General features: G+C 32.4%; 1 protein-coding gene across 1 annotated transcript in view; it reads left to right on the forward strand.

Annotated features, from left to right (window-relative positions):
- The window catches only part of BRWD3 (bromodomain and WD repeat-containing protein), a 451,316-nt gene that overhangs the window by 252,204 nt on the left and 177,172 nt on the right, over positions 1 to 21,940 (forward strand). The window contains 2 exon segments of the mRNA XM_090409588.1: positions 8,150 to 8,350; positions 17,508 to 17,749. Of these exon segments, the coding sequence (XP_090265714.1) occupies positions 8,150 to 8,350; positions 17,508 to 17,749 (443 nt within the window).

The raw sequence follows: 21,940 nt of genomic DNA on the forward strand, positions 1-21,940 counted from the left end.
TTATTAAATCTTCTAAGTTGTCATTTCCTGAAAACAAAATGAATATCACAAAAATTTTACCAGAGATTTGTTTTCTTCCTTTCTCTTTGTAATTTTTTTCTCCCAAATCAGCAAAGGATAGCAGCTAAAAAAAAGTCAATTACTGAATAGTTCAAGAAGTGATTTTGCTGTTTTAAGAAATTATTTAAGAAAAATATGCTTTACTTTTTTCGAGAATATTCTGTCATGTTGTACCATCATTTTACATTGTAGTAAAATTGATTAAATTAATGGTGTAATTTTTTCGTGTAGTACTATCATAATTATCCTGTACTCCCCTGAGAGTATACATATCAGGAATTTGATGATGATGATGATGATGATGATGATGATAATGTGAAAATTCATAGGTAAAAATACTCTGAATTCACATTTGGAATAAGACTGAGATGAACTTCTCCAGATAACGTTTATTGAAGTGGAATGTGGGGAGAGTGTGACAATTGGTGAGTTAGTTTTGAAATGCTATCAAGATTCTGAGAAATGACTTTAGAAAAAAAAAATCATTTAAAAAAATAGACTGAAAAAACATGTTTTTTTTTTAATTTTAAATATGAGTTAAGGACTCATTTCTGCTAAAAATCGATATAAAGCATCTCATTAAACTCTATACTGTATGTGAATTTCACAAATGAAAGGTTTGAAAAAAACCTGGATTTCATAAGGATTACCTAAGGGCAAAGGTTAGGTAATCCAGAATTGCTCTATTCTAGAGATCAAAAATCAAACTTTTTTGAGCCACTTCAGGCCTACTAAGCAAGGTAGTAGTCTCAAACTTTGCAGTGAAATTTATCTGCCACCTAATTATGAGATTCTCAAACATCTATACCTACAACCTATTGGTTGAAAAGTGGAGGTGCTCCTTATTTGACCAGCAGACAGTTGCAGACCATAAACGTTATCCCATCTCTTCACGAAAGAAATTATCTGCTTACTACAGCCATCTCATTAACACATTCACTGAATACCGCCTCCCTCTTCTAGGACCAGGGTGTTATTGCTGTCTGCAAGGCATATTGTTTAAGAAATACTTTGCTCATGCTGTTGCTGCTACTGAAGATGAGAAAACCCTCAGAGGAAGCAATATAATATCATGCAGATGTAACATGAAGTGCAGTAACAGCAGTGTATGAATGGTGTTTAGAAGCAGCTGCTGACGGCCAAAGGATGTGAAAGAGACAGCCTTATGAGAGATTGATGATGTGATCATGCTGCTAACTAAAGAGTTGGAGGCTTAAAATTAAGATGTAGAGCATTTGTTGGAGGCTGTGAAAGAACAGCTCTCAAACAAGACCTAATAGAATTAGAAGGATAGATGCTGCAAAAGAAGAAAGAAAAAAGTAGAAGAACAGGAAGTAGAGTATTTCCAAAAAAAAAAGTTTACATTGAAAAAATTAGCAGAAGTATTCACCTCTTAATACGTTCGCTGCCAACTACAAGTAATACTTGTATGATGCTTACCGTCGGCAACGAGATTACCGTACTGACCTTGAAGAAGTGAAATTACTCGGCGTGCGGGAACAGACTATGCTGAAGTAGCATGGTAGCAAACGTGTTAATAGTCACTTTAGTTATTTGAGGGAATGGATCTCAAAACATTGAGAGATTTTTCAAAGGGGACAGAATGATTCAAGCTGCAGTTGCTTGCTACAGAGAAATTTATGCAGAAAAGAAAAGGAAACCTGTGTAGACTAAGTCGGACATAATATACAAATTTTTACTGTAGTCTACTCCTCTTTGTTACTTTATTCCCTGAAGATGAGCCCTTCCACAAGTTATGCATCTGGTGAATAATCCTTAGAACATTTTGTTGCATTTCCTGAATTTGAAGAATTTGTTGTTGATTACCTAACCTCCCCTGCCTCTTCAGGGGAATTGTCCAATTAATAATGCAGCAGCTATGAAGAATTACTTTTGTTCTATGTGTTTCCATCCAGTTATTTTACTGATAAATGTATAGAAGACCTGTGTGTGCTTGTGACTCATTATTTATTGCAGTACAGTACTATATACAAACATTTTGTTATGATTTGTACATTTTATTACTCCACTACAGTCAAACTGTTATAACAAGCACAGAAATAACAAGATCACAACTGTAATGAGCAAAACGCCATAATGAGTATACTACATGGATATACCATACAAATTTTGGGGAATACCCAATTCTTGGGATAGGCAAAAATGAAAGGAGTGATTTAGCTTTTATGACCCCCTGCATCAGATTACGTTCCACTTTATAACTTAATCTTGCCTTTGGGACCCATCCCCCCTCTACATACCTCTCTGGCCATAGTACGTATTAAAACTCATATATATTACAATATATATACATATAAGTATATATTAAAACTAAATAAATAAATAACAAATTATGCGATAACCACAGTAATTAACTTTAATGAAAATACAGATATTTCATACTGAAAATAACAGTACATCATCAGTGTGTAGAAACAGGCAAATCAAAGATTAGGAATCCAAGATACATACAACAATCAGTTTACCAATTAAAAACAGTTGCTGTGAGCTTGTATTCTGTTCTTTGATTTGCACACTATATACATCAGGGATGGCCATGACGTCGACTGCAAGGCACCTGAATGTAGTAAATTATTCGTTTCTTAACGAATGTAGCAAATTAAATGAATTAATAGATTGAAAATGAATAGATAAATGATAATCAAAATTATTAATTGATAAAAAAATTGTCAAACATGCCAAACTAATTTATTTCTAATCTGATGTAAAGTTTATAATTTAGCAGTTAACAACTAAGCCATCGCTTTACAGCAGTCACATGATTTGCTTCATCCAGAAACGTTCACTTGACGGTTCGTTCTGAACGCACCCAATGGTAACATGTTTTATGACGTGCACACTGGCATTTGACAGTCCATCTGTGTATTGTTCTTGATCAAGACTCTTGCAGCCAAAGTGTCCCGATTATCTAGTATTTTAGTACCGAGTAATCCCATGAAATCATTTTCCGTTTATCGATCTTTAGTGTATATTATTTTAAATTAAGCAAGTGAATGCAATTAGTATTGTTAAAAAATAAAATAAAATAAAATTAAGGATAACAATGAGTGAGCTAAGAACAAGTGTGAAAAAAATAAAAACTTATCACTATCATAAAGAATGGGAAGAACATTTTTTCTTTATTATGATGAAAGACAAATGCGTATGTATAATTTGCAATGCGAATGTGGCTTTACCGAAAAAAAGCAAACGTTGAAAAACACTATTGAACTGTTCATAAAAACTATGAAGAAGATTATCCACAGGGCACTACCTTAAGAAAAGCAAAGGTACATCAAATGAAGACACTACTGGCAGCACAACAAAATATTTTCGTCAAGTATAATACAAACACAAAGACTGCTACAATTGCATCATTTAAAGTTGCTGAAACTTTAATTAAACGTAATAAGCCGTTTCAAGATGGAGAATTATGGAAAGAAGCCTTCATCAAAGCTGGTGAAATAGTATTTCAAAATTTTAAGAATAAATCAGAAATAATAACTGCTATTAACAAGATGTCATTATCACGAAACACAATCATGCGTAGAGCAGAAGAAACCAGCCGAAACCTTGAAGAGATTCTGCATGAAAACATAAACAAGTGCAATTTTTTGTCACTACAGTTTGACAAATCTACTGATTATGGTGGTACTGCACGATTATGTATTTTTATTCGAATGGTTTTTGAGGATATGTCGGCCACAGAAGAATTATTAACCATTATTCCAATTCAAGGACGAACAAGAGGTCAAGATATCTATGATTTATTTAAGAATTACATTGTACATACAAGTTTTCCAATTCATAACTTAGGTGTCAATAACTACGGACAGAGCCTGCAATGGTAGGTAATAAAATCAGTTTCGTCACTCTTTGTAAAAACGATGAAGATATACCAAGTTTTGTGGACTATTATTGCATCATCCATCAGCAGGCCTTGTGTTCAAAAGTACTGAAATTCAATCATGTTATGAATGTTGCTTTCAAAATTGTTAATTCAATAAGATCAAATAACTTGCTGCGTCATCAATTTCAGGCTTTGCTAAAAGAATGCGAGAGTGATCATAGTGAATTATTATTATATAGTGACATAAGATGGTTAAGCTGCACCACATTTTTAGCAAAATTCAGAGAACTTCTTCCAGAAATAAATTCGTTTTTGAAAAAAAGAGATGATTCACATCCAGAATTACATGATAAGGAATGGCTACTTGACCTCACCTTTTTCTGTGACATTGCAGAAAAACTAAATAACCTAAACTTAGAATTACAAGGAAAAAATAAAACAATCACATATGATAAGCTCCTTAAAATCATTCAAGGAAAAATAAAACATGCTTGAAATACAATTAATCGGTACGAATTGAAACATTGTTTCAGGACTGTACAAGGATAGTTATGAGGATCGGCTGAGGGAATGTGGACTTCAGAGTTTGGTGGATAGAATGAGAGGTGATATGATTGAGACTTTTAAACTGTTGAGAGGTGGTTACAGGGTTGACACTGAGGAGTTCTTTCGCTTGGTTGAACAGCGGGAAGGAGTGATGACAAGAGGCCATCCCTGGAAGTTATGAAAGGAAACTGTGAGCAAGAGGGTGAGGAGTGGTTTCTTTGCGTGGAGAGTGGTTGAACCGTGGAATGCATTGCCTGATGGAGTGGTGAGAGCGAGAACGGTCGATGCATTTAAGGAGTGGTATGATAGACTGTGTGTTTCCTAGGAGGGACCTCCCACGATGAATCTTTTGACTGCATGGAGGCCTGAATAATAATAATAATTTTAAAAATTTGGCCGACCAGTCAAGGGATATACAAAACATCACCTTTAATAAACATGCTGAAAGCATAACACTTTTAATGAACGAATTTGAGGTAAGATTTGTAGGAATCAGTAAACCCGATGATATCGCTTTTTTATCATATCCCTTCAATGAAAATATTAATGCTGAGAATACAGCTTCAAAATTGAATGAATTTCTTGACACAAATAGAGTAGATTTGGAAGAAGAAATTATAAATATAAAATGCGATATCCACCTCAAATCAATTGCTTCAAATAATAGTTTTTGGAAGTTGATCCACAAAAGTAAATATCCAAATATTTGGAGAATCGTCGCTTATTTTAACGCATTTTTTGGATCAACTTATTAGTGCGAATCAGCATTCTCATGTATGAATGCTATTAAGAGAAAGCATAATTCGCAGCAAAGTGATCAACATCTGGAATCGTGTTTACGAATTTCTTTAAGTTTGTACGATCCTGATTATGATCGCTTAGCTGCATCTATGCGATGTCAAGTATCATCCAATTAAATTAAAATATTCAATTTTGTTTGTATAATTTTATTTAGTTTTTTGTATTTTTTATTGTTATTATTTTTTTGTTATATTTATTGCCTTATAAACTTTTAAAAATCTCGAAAATATTCCACAATTTTTGGTCGCATCTATAGTCGCCCGCAGAGATATTTTCACTAGGTAAGTAGTCCCCAACTTCTAAAAGTTTGGCCACCTGTGCTATATACTGATGTACTGTTATTTTCAGTACGAAATATATGTACTTTCATTGAAGTTAATTACTGGTTATCGCATAGTTTGTTGCTTATAGTTATTCCACAGATACCTTCAGAGATTAAATAAGTAAAATTAAATTAACTTTTTGATTTTTTTAACTTATTTTATTTTTTTATTTAAAAATTATTTAAGCATATATTAAAACCATCCCCACTCTACATACCTCTCTGACTAGAGTGACAAGGTGGAGAGCCTCTGGCTCTCCTCTCTTACTTTACCCAAACACTGCCATGACTATAAAATCAGTTAAAAATGAACCCGTCCATTGGAATCATGTCTGCTAAAAAAGTGTCTCTCAGTTCACAAAAAATGCTGAAGTGAATGAAAAGTTTTCTTTGTCTTCTTCAATAGTATTGACATTGTGAAAGAATAAAGATGTTTATATATCAGCACTGGAAAACAACATAACCAGAGCAAAAAAATTTAAAAAGTACAAGCTTACAAATGTCAATGAAGCATTCTATGGTTCGTGGCACAAAGAAGTGTGGATTCTCAGTATAATGTCTGATCTTGGAAGTCTCGAGCAGAAAAATTTGCTAAACAGTTTGGATGCACCAATTTTGTATGAAACAACAGTTGGCTGGATAATTGAAATCACATTTATTATTAATTAGTATTGTTTTTAATTATGGAGAAACAAACTGTATTTAATAATAAGTCTATGGTTTTAAAATTATGGACAAATACGTTGTGTTTAATATGAAGTGTATTACAATTTTACAAGTACAGGTAACCCTCATATAACACGGTACATATGCAATGCGGTTTCGATATAACGCAGTCTACAAATTGTAGTAACCCTTGTGAACGCGGTACTTATACAACACAGTTTCGATAAAAGACGGTCTACAAACTGTAGTAACCCTTTATCTTTTCATATATTTTTCAACGCGCGACTTAAAAATCAAATTTTATCTTCGTTAAATTTGTGTCTGCCCATATCGCATGTAGTTATAAGTAGCGAATTTATATTAGGGGAAAATACCCCTTAGCATGCATGTACATCAGTTATTTACTGTATAAAGTATTTATTGTTGAAAATTTTCTTCGTTTTCTGCCAGGAAAGCGCATTAAAAATCATAGGTGTGTTAATCTCAAGCTGAGCACTTTATTTTTTGGCGAGTTACATACAATATGTAATGCTTTATTTTTTTGTAAAAAAAAAAAAAAAAATTTACAGTAATGGCCATTTAGAGCGCTTTTGCAATATGGTTGAAAACTAAATTAGTGAATTAATTGATAGAGAAATAGATTTAAATGAGTAGGAACTGGTAAAATTAATAGATGATGTCGAACCAAATGGCGAGGAAAGTTCTACCGAAGATTGTGATTGTGATGAATCCATTAAAGAATTCAATTTAAAGAAATTAGCAGGATTGGACTTGGCAAGAAAGTTATTTTATAGATAATGATCTCCCAATAGAGCGCTCCGGAAAATTCACGAGACAATTGGATATTTGTTTAGCTCCGTATTATGAACTTAATAAAAAATTGCAATAAAAAACAGCAAGATCTTATTACTGACTTCTTGATAACTAAACCAACCGAAGTATGCAATGAGAAATATACAAATTATGTCCAAGTGATTTCAAGTGATGACGACGTCCGGCCACTCGTAAATAAAGAACATCTACGAAATGTTAGTTGTGAAGAAAGTAATGACAAATGAAATGTACACTTCATTTAATTTTGCCTAAAACATTTATGTATTATGTGCAATAAAGTTTATGTACAATTTATAATTTTTTATAATTTTATACTATGTATTTGTTTCATGGTTTATATGTTTTCTTAACTTACATGAATTACCTGAATTAAATAAAAATGTATTTTTGTTGGATATGTCATTGTTTATATAATCTTTAAAAAAAAACGATTTCGGAACCTAACCCTACTTTTTCTATGTGATCTGAGTCTCGCATAACGCGACATTTTTGTGGAACCTAACATCGGCGTTATATGAGGGTTACCTGTGTATATATATATATATATATATATATATATATATATATATATATACATACAAACAATATCTAGGTATGTGATTATATTTTCTCTGTAATACTTTTCTTTTTTTGAATCTATTTTTTATCAAGTTGTTGAGAATTAAAAGAAAATAGGAGGTAGATTTAACTGATCGCTGATGTAGTGAATAATAGTTATAATGAGGAACTTTTGTCAGTTCTTCCCTGGTGCTCATTATAACCAAGTTCAACTATAATTATACAAATAGTCAAATTAGTTTAAAAAAAAAAAAACTACACATTTAGCATTGTCATGTTAATTGTTGACATATCCTTATGGTTCAAATAGTAATTTCTGACTTATTATCTTTTCAACTATAATGGGATTATCAAAACGTAACCTCTGTAAGTTGAAGACTGCTTATACTAAATGCACAAAAGCTGCAGCTTTTGTGCATTTAGTATAAGCAGAATGACTGCATTTAGCTATAAGAATATAATTATTCTCATAAGTTTTAATTTTTTTTTTTTTTTTTTTTAATGATGCTTAGGAGAAAGTGAAATCCTTGAGCCTGTGCGACCAATTGATGTGTTTGGGGACCCAAGTCGTGCCACTATTGATGATATGATAGAACGACTGCAACAAAGACAAGATAATCTTCTTGCAGCTGCATCAGGGAGTGGTGAAAATATAGAAAGAAATTTTCTAGATCCTCCATTTTCTCCTCGATCAGCTTCACGATCACAACAAAGTAAGTCAAATAAGGTTTAGAAAAACAAAAAAAAAAAATGCCTGTTTTTCTCTTTAAGGATGAAAAAGTAACACTTAAATATGTTTAAAAAAAAAAACTTTTACAGTACCATACCTCATACCATATTCAGTAATTATATATAACCAGATAAAGATGCTAAATTCATTGGTCTTTATGTGAGTCTTACTCACAGAAGATTTAAAACCTATATATTATTAGTATTCTGGAACAACTAAGGGTTTTCAGTAATATGAAAAGCTTCTCTCTAGAGGTTTTTTAAGACCTCTAATAAGCAACAGGATTGTGGTCTTACACCAAGTAGTATATAAAAATCTCACATAATCATGATTCACTTATGTTCATTCACTAGTATATAAATTGAGTGTAATTTTCATAAATAGAATTTATGTTTTGTTATGCAAGTAATTTTTTTTTAAATTGTTTCTGTTTAGTAACATCATTGCAGTAAGTGGTGGCAATACAAAAGAAGCTTAGTACTCGCTTGCTTACACTCCTTAGGGACCTGATGTATGTACTATTGATAGCATATGTTATTGTATGCTTATTTATAGTAGTACTATACACTTTTACATACAATCACTGTAGTAAAAGCTGCCATCTTGTTACTTGAGTTTCACTTTGGATCTTTGCAATGGTCTTATGTATGAGTTGTGAATTTTTTAATCAGCTGTCACTTAGCAAATACGAAATGCTAGCCAGAAAGCATGAGAGGAAGGAAAGAAGGAGAGCTGAGGGGAAAAATGCTGAATTATATTCTTTGATTTCAGAAAACTTTTTGTATGCATCTTTATCTTCTTATTCTCCAAGTTGAAACTGTGAAGTTAATGTTAACAGTCAGTACAATGTATCAAGCCTTCATTTATTAGTGAGAATTTAAAATAATTATAATACTGGAGAAAAATCGTGTAAAATACTAAATGATAATATTCTGTTAATGTTCAATTGCCATTTTGTGTTATTGTACTGACGATGTCTATGATACTAAGGCAAAAATTCTATGCTTAATAAAGTATTTTATGTGAGTTTTCCTCCAGTATTATAATTACTTTAAATTGCTTACTCACAGTATTCATTATTGAAATCAATATCAGTGAGAATGTTATGTGTTCAGTTGGTAAACAAGTGGCATATGTTCCATGTAGCAAAATGGAATCTGCAGTAAAGTTATTTTTCTTGTAAATGCTTTTTGAACTGCTCAATTAAATGTACTCCTCTTGTTCAAAACGATTACTTCATCCCTACTTCCAGCACATGAAGGGAAGACATTTTTCAGAAACTTGCCGAAAGATATTTCCAAGTGTAAGTCAAGTGAGACTTTCATCTTCTTTTATTGTGATCTAAGGAATTTGAGAAGAAAGACAAACTAAATGAATGAGTAGGAACAGTCAAACAAACAGAAATATGCATGCTTGCATTATATGTAACTGCCTCTTTAAGTTCCTAACTTCATGGTGGACTCTGGAAGTTAAAGAGGCGGTCTTGAAAGTTCCTGGCAAGTAAGTCATCTTGTGCTTTTAGAGAATAAAGAGAAGAATAGAAGAAAGCAAAGCATTGTTTAAAACTAGCTAAACAAAGATCATGGGAAGACTGTAGTAAGAACATACAAAATAAAAAATGAAGTCAAAGATGATAGAAATTCAAGATAAAGATATTCTGGATGTGTGGAGTAACGACTTCGAAAGATTGCAGAACAAGCATTTACAGCATAGTGGTAGAAAGCATTCAGCAGGAATTCATATAGGTTCTTGAATTGGGGTGGGGGACATCTAAAACATGAATGTGGAAAGGCAGCTGGAGTAAATGATATTTGACCAGAAATGCTCATATATGGAGGTATTGATATAAACGTTTTACAGTGGCTACTGCATAATCCAGATGCCTTATCAGAGGGTCGAATTCCAGATGATTGGAGTAGGTCTCTCATAGTACCCATCTATAAAAAGAGAAAGAAAACTGAATGTGAGAATAACAGAGGAATTTCTCTACTGCTGGTAAGATTTATGAGAAAAAGTTAAGAAAAATTGTGGAAGGATAACTTGGAGAACAAGCTGGGTTCAGATCAAATATAGGTTGTCGATCAGGTTTTTTGTTTAAGATAGATAGTTGAGAAATTATGGGAATATATCAAGGATCTCTATTTATATTTTAGATTTGGGAAAAGCATATGATCACTTGCCAAGAGAAAAGCTTTTCGAAACACTTCAGTTATACAGTGTAAATGGGACATAATATCAAGCAATACTTAATCTGTATGTGATTTGTAAGTCAGCAGTTAGAATTGAAGAAGGTACAGGAAGATGATTTGATGTTAATTCAGGTGTGTCACTAGGGTGTATATTATCTCCACTGTTATTTATCATCTATATGCATCACATTATGAAAAAAAAGTAGTATTAAACCTGATATGAAAATTGGAGATGTTAATCTCAGCTCTTTATTTTATGCAGATGACGTTATGCTGCTAAATAAATCCAGTATAGATCAACAGGATTTCCTGAGTAAATTAAATAACCGTGTAACAAATTTGGTATGAAAATCAGTAATACAAAGACAATGAAAATGGGCAGAAACATTGAAAATATCAACCACATCCTGCAAGTGAAACATTTCAGCAATTTATGCACAATTTTTAGTGAAGCTGGTTGGTAGGAAGTCATCTTGATAACTTTATATACAGAATAAGAGAGAAATTAGCCAAAATGCTAAACTAGTTATATACAAGACAGTATTGAAACCAATTTTAACTACTAATGGATCTGAGAGCTGGGTTGGAAATGAAACTCGAACCAATTTTAGTATATAATATAAAAATTATATTTATATCATTAATATCATATTAAAAATGAGAATATTAGGAAAGCACTTAACATTGTTAGCAGAGCTAATCTCAGGTGTTATGACCACTTGAACAGAATGGGATGTGAAAAGTTAGTAATGCACAAGATGGCAGGAAAAAGACTCCAAGGAAATTCAAGATCTAGGTGGATTGATAAGAAAAAAGTGCCTTAGAAGACAGAAATGTAAGATCTGATAATCAGTATGACATAGTAATATATGTGTGTGTTACGGTTAAAGTGATAAATCCAGTTATTATTAATAATTAACGGTTAAAGTGAATAATTCTTAGAGGAGTCTGGTAAATGTAATAAAAACATGTTTATTGGTTTTGTATATATGTTTTCATTCTCAATAGAAATTATAACAGGTTAGGTTAGTTTATAATGATAAAAGTAAGAAAAGTACTTCTTTTGCACTCAATGAAATCAGAAATCATTATAAACTAACCTAACCTAACCTAAATTAACCTGGATGTCACGTGTCACACCAGAGTGTAGTCGTAGTTTGTCGTGGGTAGATTAATGGGGATGAAAGAAAAATGTTGTTGCAGGCCGAACTTAATGATTGCGGGCAGATAAATGGGGATAATAGATAAATCAGAGAGGAAGTGATCAGTGTTTTTCTCCATTGATGAGGAAAGAGGTACAGCAACAATGTTTATCTATTATCCCCATTCATCTGCCCACAACAACTTTTATTTGTTATCCCCATTTATCTGCCTGCTAAGCTCTGCCCTCAACAACGTTTATCTTTCATCCCCATTAATCTGCCCATGACAAACTATGACTACACTCTGATTCGACATGCAACATCCAGGTTAGTTTAGGTTAGGTTAGATTAGTGTATAATGATTTCTGATTTCATTGAGTGCAAAAGAAGTACTTTCCTTACTTTTTTATTATAAGCTAACCTAACCAATAAAGGTTAGGTTAGTTTATAATGATTTCTGATTTCATTGAGTGCAAAAGAAGTACTTTCCTTACTTTTTTTCATTATAAACTAACCTATCCTAAGCTGTTATAATTTCTATTTAGAATGAAAACCTATAATGTTTTTATTACATTTACCAGACTCCTCTAGGAATTATTCACTTTAACCGTAACATCTATATATATATTTATATATATATTATGCCGGCATAGTTGGCTGAGTGGTTAGCGTTTACGCTCTCCAGCCAAAAGGCTATAGGTTTGAATCCTGCTGTGCACATGAATGTTAGTGATTGTCTGTGAAAATACTAGTGGTAGTGGTGGGTGTTAGATGCATTGGTGGAGAAAGAGAGTTGCAGAGTAGGTACCTTCCTTCGATGAGTCTTTGGACTCCCTGGAGGTGTCATGTAATAATAATAATATATATTCAGCCATATATTAAAAATGTGATTGCATGAAAGATGTTTTTTAGATATACCTTAGGTAAGATCTTCATATTCTTGACTTGTTGATTTTAAAATTTTTGGAACATAATTTTAATAGAGCAATGTTGGTAGATTAACTCATAACCCGAACTCTTAAAAGAATAAATTACAAGAGGAATCGAACCCACTGAGAAAAATAATTTACAAAAGGAATTTAAAACCTTTAATGTAGATGAAAAAAGTATTGAAATTTTTTCTTAATTAGAAGGGAACAAAATAGAGATAAAAAAATATGGAAAATTATTTTAAAAAACAGTGGAATACATACTGTGTGACATAATGGACTTCCATGAAGAATGAACTAGCAAAAAAACAAAATTATGTTGAATGGGCCATTTTGACTTAGTCATCTTCAGAAGAGTGAGGGAAAATAATCTTTATGCACAATTTTTAGTGAAGATGGTAAATTAAATTTGGGAATAGACAACAGAATTAGCAAAGCTGTTATGGGAGGAAGTCATCTTAATAAATTGATTTGGAATAAGAGAGAAATTAGCCAAAATACTAAACTAGTTGTATACAAGACAGTGTTGAAACCAGTTTTACCAATTTATTTTCTCTCGCCCCCTCTGAAGATGACTCCCATTCGAAATGGCCAATGTACCATAATTTTTATTTTTTATTAGTTCATTATGTCCTTGATAGGCAGTCCAAAACAGTTTGTAAGTTTTCATAGAATTCCTCACTCTCTTCTTCAGGCCTATTCGTGTGGGGGTGCATAAACTACCACAATTGATACACTGGTAGGCTGAGCCTTAAGTCTAATAGAAAGTATCCTATCTTAATGGGATTATAACCAAGAGGGCTTCTTGCCTGAGCTGTCTTCAGTATCACAGTTACCCATAATGTTTTGAGTCACCACCTGAGTAAATAACTAGCTTAGCATCCTGTCTTTGAAGTGACCTTCTCCATTCCATCTGGTCTCTGTAATTCCCAGGATGTCAATTTTATACCTATCCATCTCTTTACAGACAATCTCAAGAGTACCCATCTGTAGACCCCAAACATTCCATGACTCTCCAGGGGTGGAAGACAAGCATCTCTGATGTGCATACTTGTCCTTGAGCATATTGTGGTACGATGGTCTGTATACTAAATTCTGTACTAAATTCTGAGTCACTAAAGTCTGAGTTAGCTGAAAAGAGAACGTGGCTAGAGAGAGCGTTAGCTCTAGTCCTGTTATAGAAGATATCTCTACGGTGTTCATCCAGATGAAGGCCGCCAGCACATTGTAAACTGGACTCAAACTTCTAACATCCATGTGTGCTATGATGAACTCGAAAGAAAGATTGTTGAATCTAGGGAAATTTCTCTAGATTCCTCTCATATCAACAACAGCCTGAGTTACAATCTCTCTGATGCACACGTTGCTTCTGTTCAGTACTGGCGCACTCGTGACAGCGCGTAGTATTCGTTTGTTTGGAACTCATGCTTGCATTTTTTTCAAACACGCTACTGTTTTTTATACTTGTTCTGTTAGTACAATTTTAAGTCTGTAATTTTTTATATACTTCTTTGATTGTGATACCTGAGGATGTTCATGTAACGAAACTAGTAAACTAGTAGTATCTTTTTTAAATATATCTTGTCATCTTTTCTCTCGGTAATAGTCATTAAACCTTTTTTTTATAATATTCCAACCAAGTAAAAATGAATTTTGAATATATATATATATATATCATGTTTTAATGTTTAATCACAGGAGTGTTTCTATACCTGGGGCACCCCTTAAGTATATAGGTAAATTTGTTATATTGTATTGATTTGCATTTTAGAGGAGCAACATGAAATATTTTCAGAGAGATAGTGTTTATATGATATGATAATATTGGAATCTTCACATATAATCTACAGGAAGTTAGTATTACATGAAAAAGTTGCATCGTTACTATTATAATATCCTGCAGGGTTTATGCCAGGAATTTCATGATTTTGATATATAATAAAGGAAGATAAAAAGAATGATGGTGGAATAAATGCTGCAGAAGAGGGGTCCCATTTAGTCAAGTGAAGCTAAAGAACTTTTTTGCTGAGTGCTATGTTAATATTTTTGTGTAGTATTTCATGTTAACCCGGAGAATTGAATTTAACTGTAAGAATAGAGAGTGAGAGAATTTTCTTTGAGCTCATATTGTGTAATTTGTAGATACAATGACTATATAGTTATTTTTTGTGTGTAATAAGAATTTATATATATATATATATATTCATTAAATGAGATGAAATTCTGGAAGAAATTGGCTAGTCTTTAAGAAGTACAACATCAGAACGTTATTCACTACACTTCCAAAAATCTGATATATATATATATATATATATATACATGCAAAATATTTGAAATTATTTATTAATTGTAAATGTATAGAGATCATGATTCTGTTAGTTTTTCCTTAAAACAATGAAGAGAATGATTTAATATACTGAACAGTATCAGTTGCATTTTGTGTGTGCATGTGTTTCCAGCAATTTTAATTTTTTTTATACTTGAGCTTTATTCTTTGGAATATACAATATACTGATTTTAAAATCAAAGCACCATCTCGGGTATGAATCTTGAAGCATTGACAGTTATTTTAAGATGAATTCCAACACAACTCTAAAAATTCTATTTATAAACCATTAAAAGGTGCTAAAATGGGACTCTGGGTCTTTTGTCCATTACAATTTTAATTGTTTCCTATACTTATTGTTGCTTTTGTATCACAGAAAGTAGTTGTCTCTGAAAATAGTAATTAAAAGGCCATCAAAATTTTAGCCAGTTAACAAGTATTGTTTTGATGGTGTTAATACTGTTCAAGTATGATGAAACAGTACATTAAAGATTTTTATAATTATGCTTTCTCTTGCTATATAGCAGGAAAAAAGTCTTTGGGATTCTTTCATCCTACTCTGTTGATGTTCATTTCCTTACCATGCTTGTTATGCTCCTCACCTGTGCTTTGTATTGCTCTTGAGCCTGCTGATCACATTTCTCTTTACACTCCCTCCATAGCATTTTTTTGCAACTCCTGCTTAATGATGTTTCTTAGCTGTTTAACTTGCATGATTTATCCTCCTTACACTGGGTATTCAGCCTTAGAGTGCTTCCTTCAAATGATCTCTTGACAATTTCATTATTTTCAATAAATTTTAGTTAAGCTATTAACGTTAAATGTACCTTAAAGTTTATAAAATGAATTAAAAGCTTTAGAATCATGTGAAAATGAAACAACAGACTAAAATACAATTTCCCCATTTTAATATCTGTAACGAAAGAGTTTTTCCAAATGTGTCATTTTGTTTGATCCTTGATGTGCAAATTATAAAAGCAAAGAATGCAATTTCTGCCATAAGCATTATCTTTAAAAAACTGGGGAGAGTTATATTCTCTGCTTGCAAGGATCCTAGAATCAGTTTCCTGTATAGCTATTTATGGAGCTTAATTCATTGGTTAGCAGCATGTTGTTAACATAACAGCATTATGTAGTAGAAATATGGGCATTATGGTATTGTATTAAAACAGATGTTGATTTTAAGTACAGGTCATTTTCAGATTTCTGTGATGCTGCTGACAATGCTATATGCTTAATTCAAGATTTTCAAGTAATGCTAATGATGTCATGCCATATTCAAAACACTAGCAAATAGTGTTTTGAATAATGGCTGTAGTTGTTTATGCAGTCCTGCTTGTTTTAACTAGCATTCTTCTTTTGAATTTCATTTTCATTGCTTGTCTTAGTTTTCTCTTTTTGCTTACTACCAGATTTGAGCACACATGTAAGAACATGCATGAAATATAAATAATATGATTGGCTTACATTTAAGTGGTACATTGTTAGAACATAAACTTTCTGATAGATTGATGAAATGATTGTTAAATGTAATTGATTCTTTCATATTTTTTTCTTGAATGGATATGTGTATGTTTTGGGTTTATTAATATCTCTTGAAGGTGTGACTATTTCACTGTTTGGTTTATGTTTGTTGCTTTTGATCAAGTTGATGTGAATGCTTTTTATTTAGAGTGCTTTCATTATTTCACAAATCTGATCAAAAGCATTTTGAAGCCTGTGGATAGCATGTAAAGTTTTTCAATCAGCAGCATTTTTTTATTATTATTATTAAAAAAATAATAATATATAATAACAATGATAATATTAGAGTAATGCTAATGATGCGATGTACAATTTCATTGTTATTTTGTACTATAATATCTACAACTAGCCTCTGTTTTGTTATGTCTAAATATTATGTTCTGTACATATATTGCATATATGTTGACTCAATTCATTCCTTCATCTAGCAGAATAGCATTAGAATGTGATGTAAAAAATAAAATTAAAAAAAAAAACACTTTAATGCAGTATATTAATAACAATACAGCCAACTCTCACTATAGCAAACACTTTTATAACAGAATTTACTATAGGTAGGTTTACAACCTTTTGTGGGTGGGACACACACACACACACAGTAAAGTCAAGAAGTAATACAGCAGTTGCCGAAACAACAATCAGTACAATTTCATTATTATTTTGTACTATAATATCTACAACTAGCCTCTGTTTTGTTATGTCTGAATATTATGTTCTATACATATATTGCATATATGTTGTGTTCTGCTTAAGTATGAATTCTCTGACTGGCCTATTATGTGTAGTAAATCATTTTTATCTAAATTACTATATAAGCAGACATTTAATGTTTCCATTAAAATATGACTATGTAAGGGGAGGGGGAATGAATCTCTGAACAAATAAAAATATTTGAAATAATTTAGGTAATATGCATATTTCAATGTTTCTTTTAAGTAAGCTAAAGATAAGTATTTTATATTCGAAAATTGTATAAATTCTTTCATGCATAAAGTTAAAATTTTGAATAATTTTCTTGTTCATTTTATAGGTCACAGTAGAGTTGGTATGCGACGAAGTGGTGATATAGAGGGAGTCAGACAGTCTGTTGGTAATTGGCAGTCTCGGGGAAATCAAGGAGAATTGCCTGCTTGGACTAAGCGTGTTGTTGTGAAACCAATGCCTCTTCACTTATATATGCATGAAAATCAGAGACGCATTCACTTAGCTGATCAAGAGCAGGTGCATTATAGCAAAGAAAAAAAGAAAAAACCCCATGTTTATCTTTCAGAGGTAATTACATTACCTATATCTGTGCACATATATAAACATTTTTTTTTTCTGATTACACTTTGTTATTATTATTTTTTTTCTTTGATGTCGATTCCATCTACAAAAAGTTGGAAACCCAAAACAGATTATATAATACTAAATTAAATATGCCAAGAAATTATATTCTTGGTTTAATCCTTTATCCAAGTGTAAGCAAACAGAATTTGCACTTGAAGTATCTTCATGACTGGACTACTTGTATATAGAGGCTAATGACTTCCCATCAGTATCCTTAGTATCCCATAATTCTAAGCATATGGGAATGGCCATAACCCAGACTGGTTTGGTCTTTATTGAGGTCTCATCAGTGGGAGCCAGACCCAGAAGGGATACCATGGTTGAAGTATGAAGATAGTCAGTTCCATAGATAAATCACAAAGTAGTAAGCATTGTATTGTCCAGAATGTTCAGATACCTCTTAGAGTTCAGTGTTCGTGGCACCACAAACAGAGGTCTGAGTCCAAACCATCACACTGCGACCTCCGAATTTCATAGTTAGGGTTACATACTCTGGTAAGAGGCATTCAGTTGATATATGTCACACCCACTTGTCCATCTGCTTAAAAGAGGATGTAGCAAGATTTGTCACTCCATAACATAGCTTTCCAAGTTATACATTTTTTATGCTTTGCATCTCACTGTATACAACACTGCATGTTAGTTCAAGTAATGAGGGGCTTTCATATTGCTGTCCTACCATGGAAATCCATGTTGTGAGCCTCAGTTATGAAAGTTTTTGTGCAGATTCATGTTCCAGTCAATGCCCAGACCTCTGCGTTCACCATGTCAGCTGAGGAATGGTGGTTTTTACATATTTTCCTTCGTTACACCCTATGGTCATATATAAGTTTTATTTTATTTTATCTGGTCTCATGAGCTGGCAAAATGTACTCACCATGTATGATTGGGAAATGTATTTGTTGAGCTCAGCTAGTACATTCCAAACACTTTTAAAGAGGTTCTGTTTAAGGATGGTTCATAGCTTTGCGATTTACTTTAGTCCAATAAAAATTCAGAAAATTGTTCTAGTTCACAGCTGAAATGAGCCAAAAAAAAAGTTTTCATTTCACAGCTCTAAAAAAGTAAATTATTTGTATAGGAAAAATAAGAATTGCATTAAAAATTTGATATATATTAATTTGATACGAGAGAGATAAACCAAGGGGTTCAACAGAGATATCCCCTCTCAGCAACTCATTTTAATATTTACTTAAATGAAATAATAATAAAATGGAATAAAAATTTACATCAAGGTATTACACTTTCTCCTACAGTGAACTTAAACACTCTTCTTTTTGCCGACGACCAAATAATAATTACAAATTCTGAAGATAACTTACAGAAAGCTATTTTAGATCTAAATGAGATAGCCAAAGATTATGATATGATAATATCAACAGAAAAATCAAAAACCATGGTCTTTGAAGGGCAAGATCCAGCAAAAACTAAAATAGTAATAGATAACAAGATCTTAGAACAGGTGAATTCATTTAACTACCTAGGATGTATGATTACATATAAAAATGAAAAAGATATAAATGTAAAAATTGCAAAATATTTAAAAATAACAGGTGTAATTAACTCTATATTTAAACCAAACTTAGTTCAAAAACAAACCAGACTAAAAGTATACAATACATTAGCCCTACCAGTCTTAATGTGTGGAAGCGAAATCTGGACAATAAAACAAAAAGACAAACAAAGATTAATAACAGCAGAAATGAAGTTTATGAGAAAAACTGCAAAGTGTATACCCTATTTGATCACAAAAGAAATGAAGAAATTATGAAAGAATTAAACCAAGAACCAGTAAAAGAAAAAATTAAAAAATATAAACATAAATGGATGGAACACGTTCAAAGAATGAAAACGGAACGATTACCAAAACAAGCCTTAAAGTACAAGCCATTAGGAAAAAGAAAACCAGGACATCATCTTAAACGATTCAACGATGACTTCTAAGGCCGGAATAGGCCATGCTAGGCCTAAAATCCTTGATATGCATGATGATGATTATGATGATTAATTTGATAACACCTAAACAATTACTCAGTAATCTCCTGATTTTAATATAATCCTCCCTTTTTTATAGATTGGCACAAGAGTTCTCTGTTTCTGTCATAACATTGATTACTTAAACTGCCTTTCTACATTTCAGATTTCCAACTTTCTACTCCAAATATTGAAATATATTCATAACTGGATTCTTGCTATATATTTTCTTTCTGTTTTGTCATTGATTGCTTCATTGAATAACTGAATGGATTATAAATATGATTCTCCAGACCAGAATGTCATTATTTTCTTCAGTTACTAAGTTTCTTGAGTAGTCTCCTGAACATTTTGCCATTTCCATGAAATTTATCATCTCTGATCTTTTTCATAATTTTTGTTTAACTTTGTTTAACAAAATAAGTTAAAGATGTAATTGTTTTGCTTCCTGTTGGTGAAAAGTGATTATGTAGCTAAGTGTATAAATGTTCAATTCAGAAAAGGTTACGTTCTGAGCTACAAAGCAGGAAATTATGACCAGCCGAGGAATATGCTGGATTCTGTGCCATGGTATCAGTTGTTGGATGGGAAGGATGTCGATAGTGCAAGAAAAGTGACAATATCAGAATGTGTTCCTCGAGTTCGAAGAATAAATAGGGTATGAGTGAAATGGATGTTTAATCTAATTAAGCAAGAGATTCATAAGAAAAATATAATGTGTAAGAAGTACTGTCCGCATAAGAATGATGTCGGTTATGAAAATAATAAGCTGCAGGCCAGAAGAGTCATAACCGTTGTATGGAAAGCTAAGTATGAGTATGAAAAGAAATTAGCTCTGCAAACTAAAGACAACCCAATGAACATAAAAGAATAAATCTACTTAATGTAAAGGTATGCAGGTTACTGATGCAAAAAAAAAAAAAAAAAGATTGTTCAACTAATGAGTGGCTATTTTGCCAACTTGCTCACATTCTGTAATAATGTTATATTTGAGTTAGACAAGGGGAATAGATACACCATGATACTTTTGGATTTTGTTAAGGCTTTTAATAGTATACAACATGAAAGACTGTTACATAAATTGGAGAATATGGGATTAGGTTTTAAAATATTGTAATGGATAAGGAGATGGCTGACTGCTTGATATCAAAAAGTGGTATATTTTGGGGATGTGAGTCTGCAAGATTTAAGGTAACCAATGGTGTGTGCCACAAGGATCAGTCCTTGGTCCATTGTTATTCAGTTGGTACATTAACAACATTAGGAAAGAATTGACATGCAACATACAGCTGATATGCAGTACTTGCAGAATGATTTGAAGAGGCTGGAATTGTGGGCATGTGAAAATGGCAATCAGTTCAATGTTAGTAAATGTAAAGTCATACACTTTGGTGTGATTACATATCCAATGTCATATTATATTGGTGAGATTATGCTAGAAGAAACAGATCAATCTACAATCTTGAACTTCAACTCCCTGTCTACTAAAACTCCAAATCTTGGAGTTTTAGTAGACAGGGAGTTGAAGTTCAAGGGCCATATAGCAAATATTGCAAATACAACTCAGAGAATAATTGCAGTGCTGAAACAAACTGACATGCATAGATAAGGAGCATTTTTACAAGGCCTCGACAAGACCTCACTTTGGCTATATCATGCAGGTCTGGTCTCCTGGTTTTTGTGGTGATTCTAATACATTGGAGAGAGGTGCAAAGGAGGGTGTTAAAAATGATACTAGGATTGTGTAATACTGATTATGAAGACAAGTCGAGAAAGTAGACTGCAGACACCAGGAAGCAGGAAAAAGTGAGGGGGGTGATAAGGCTGAGACTTACAAACTTCTGAAAGGATCATACAGGATTTCAGTAGATGGAATTTTTTTATTTTATGGAGGGCGGGTAAATGACATGAGGGCACTCTTGGAAGTTAAGAATGAACAGTATTGAAAATTATGGGTCACAGATATAATCAGTCAGGCTTTTATTCATTTTGTGGTCACTTCATGCAAATCTTTGTCCATAATGGAAGTATAACAAATTTGTCTTCTCCAGTTTATTTCCTGCTCAGCTCATTATTTCTCTTTTTTTATTCATTATAAGTGAGAGAGGGAGAGAAATGATACCTGTCTCCTATAAGATAATTTGTACTGGAGATTAGGCA

Source organism: Typopeltis vanoorti, chromosome 19 (assembly GCF_054136105.1).
Source record: "Typopeltis vanoorti isolate ZY-2024b chromosome 19, IOZ_Tvanoo_1.0, whole genome shotgun sequence".
Classification (NCBI taxonomy): Eukaryota; Metazoa; Arthropoda; class Arachnida; order Uropygi; family Thelyphonidae; genus Typopeltis; species Typopeltis vanoorti.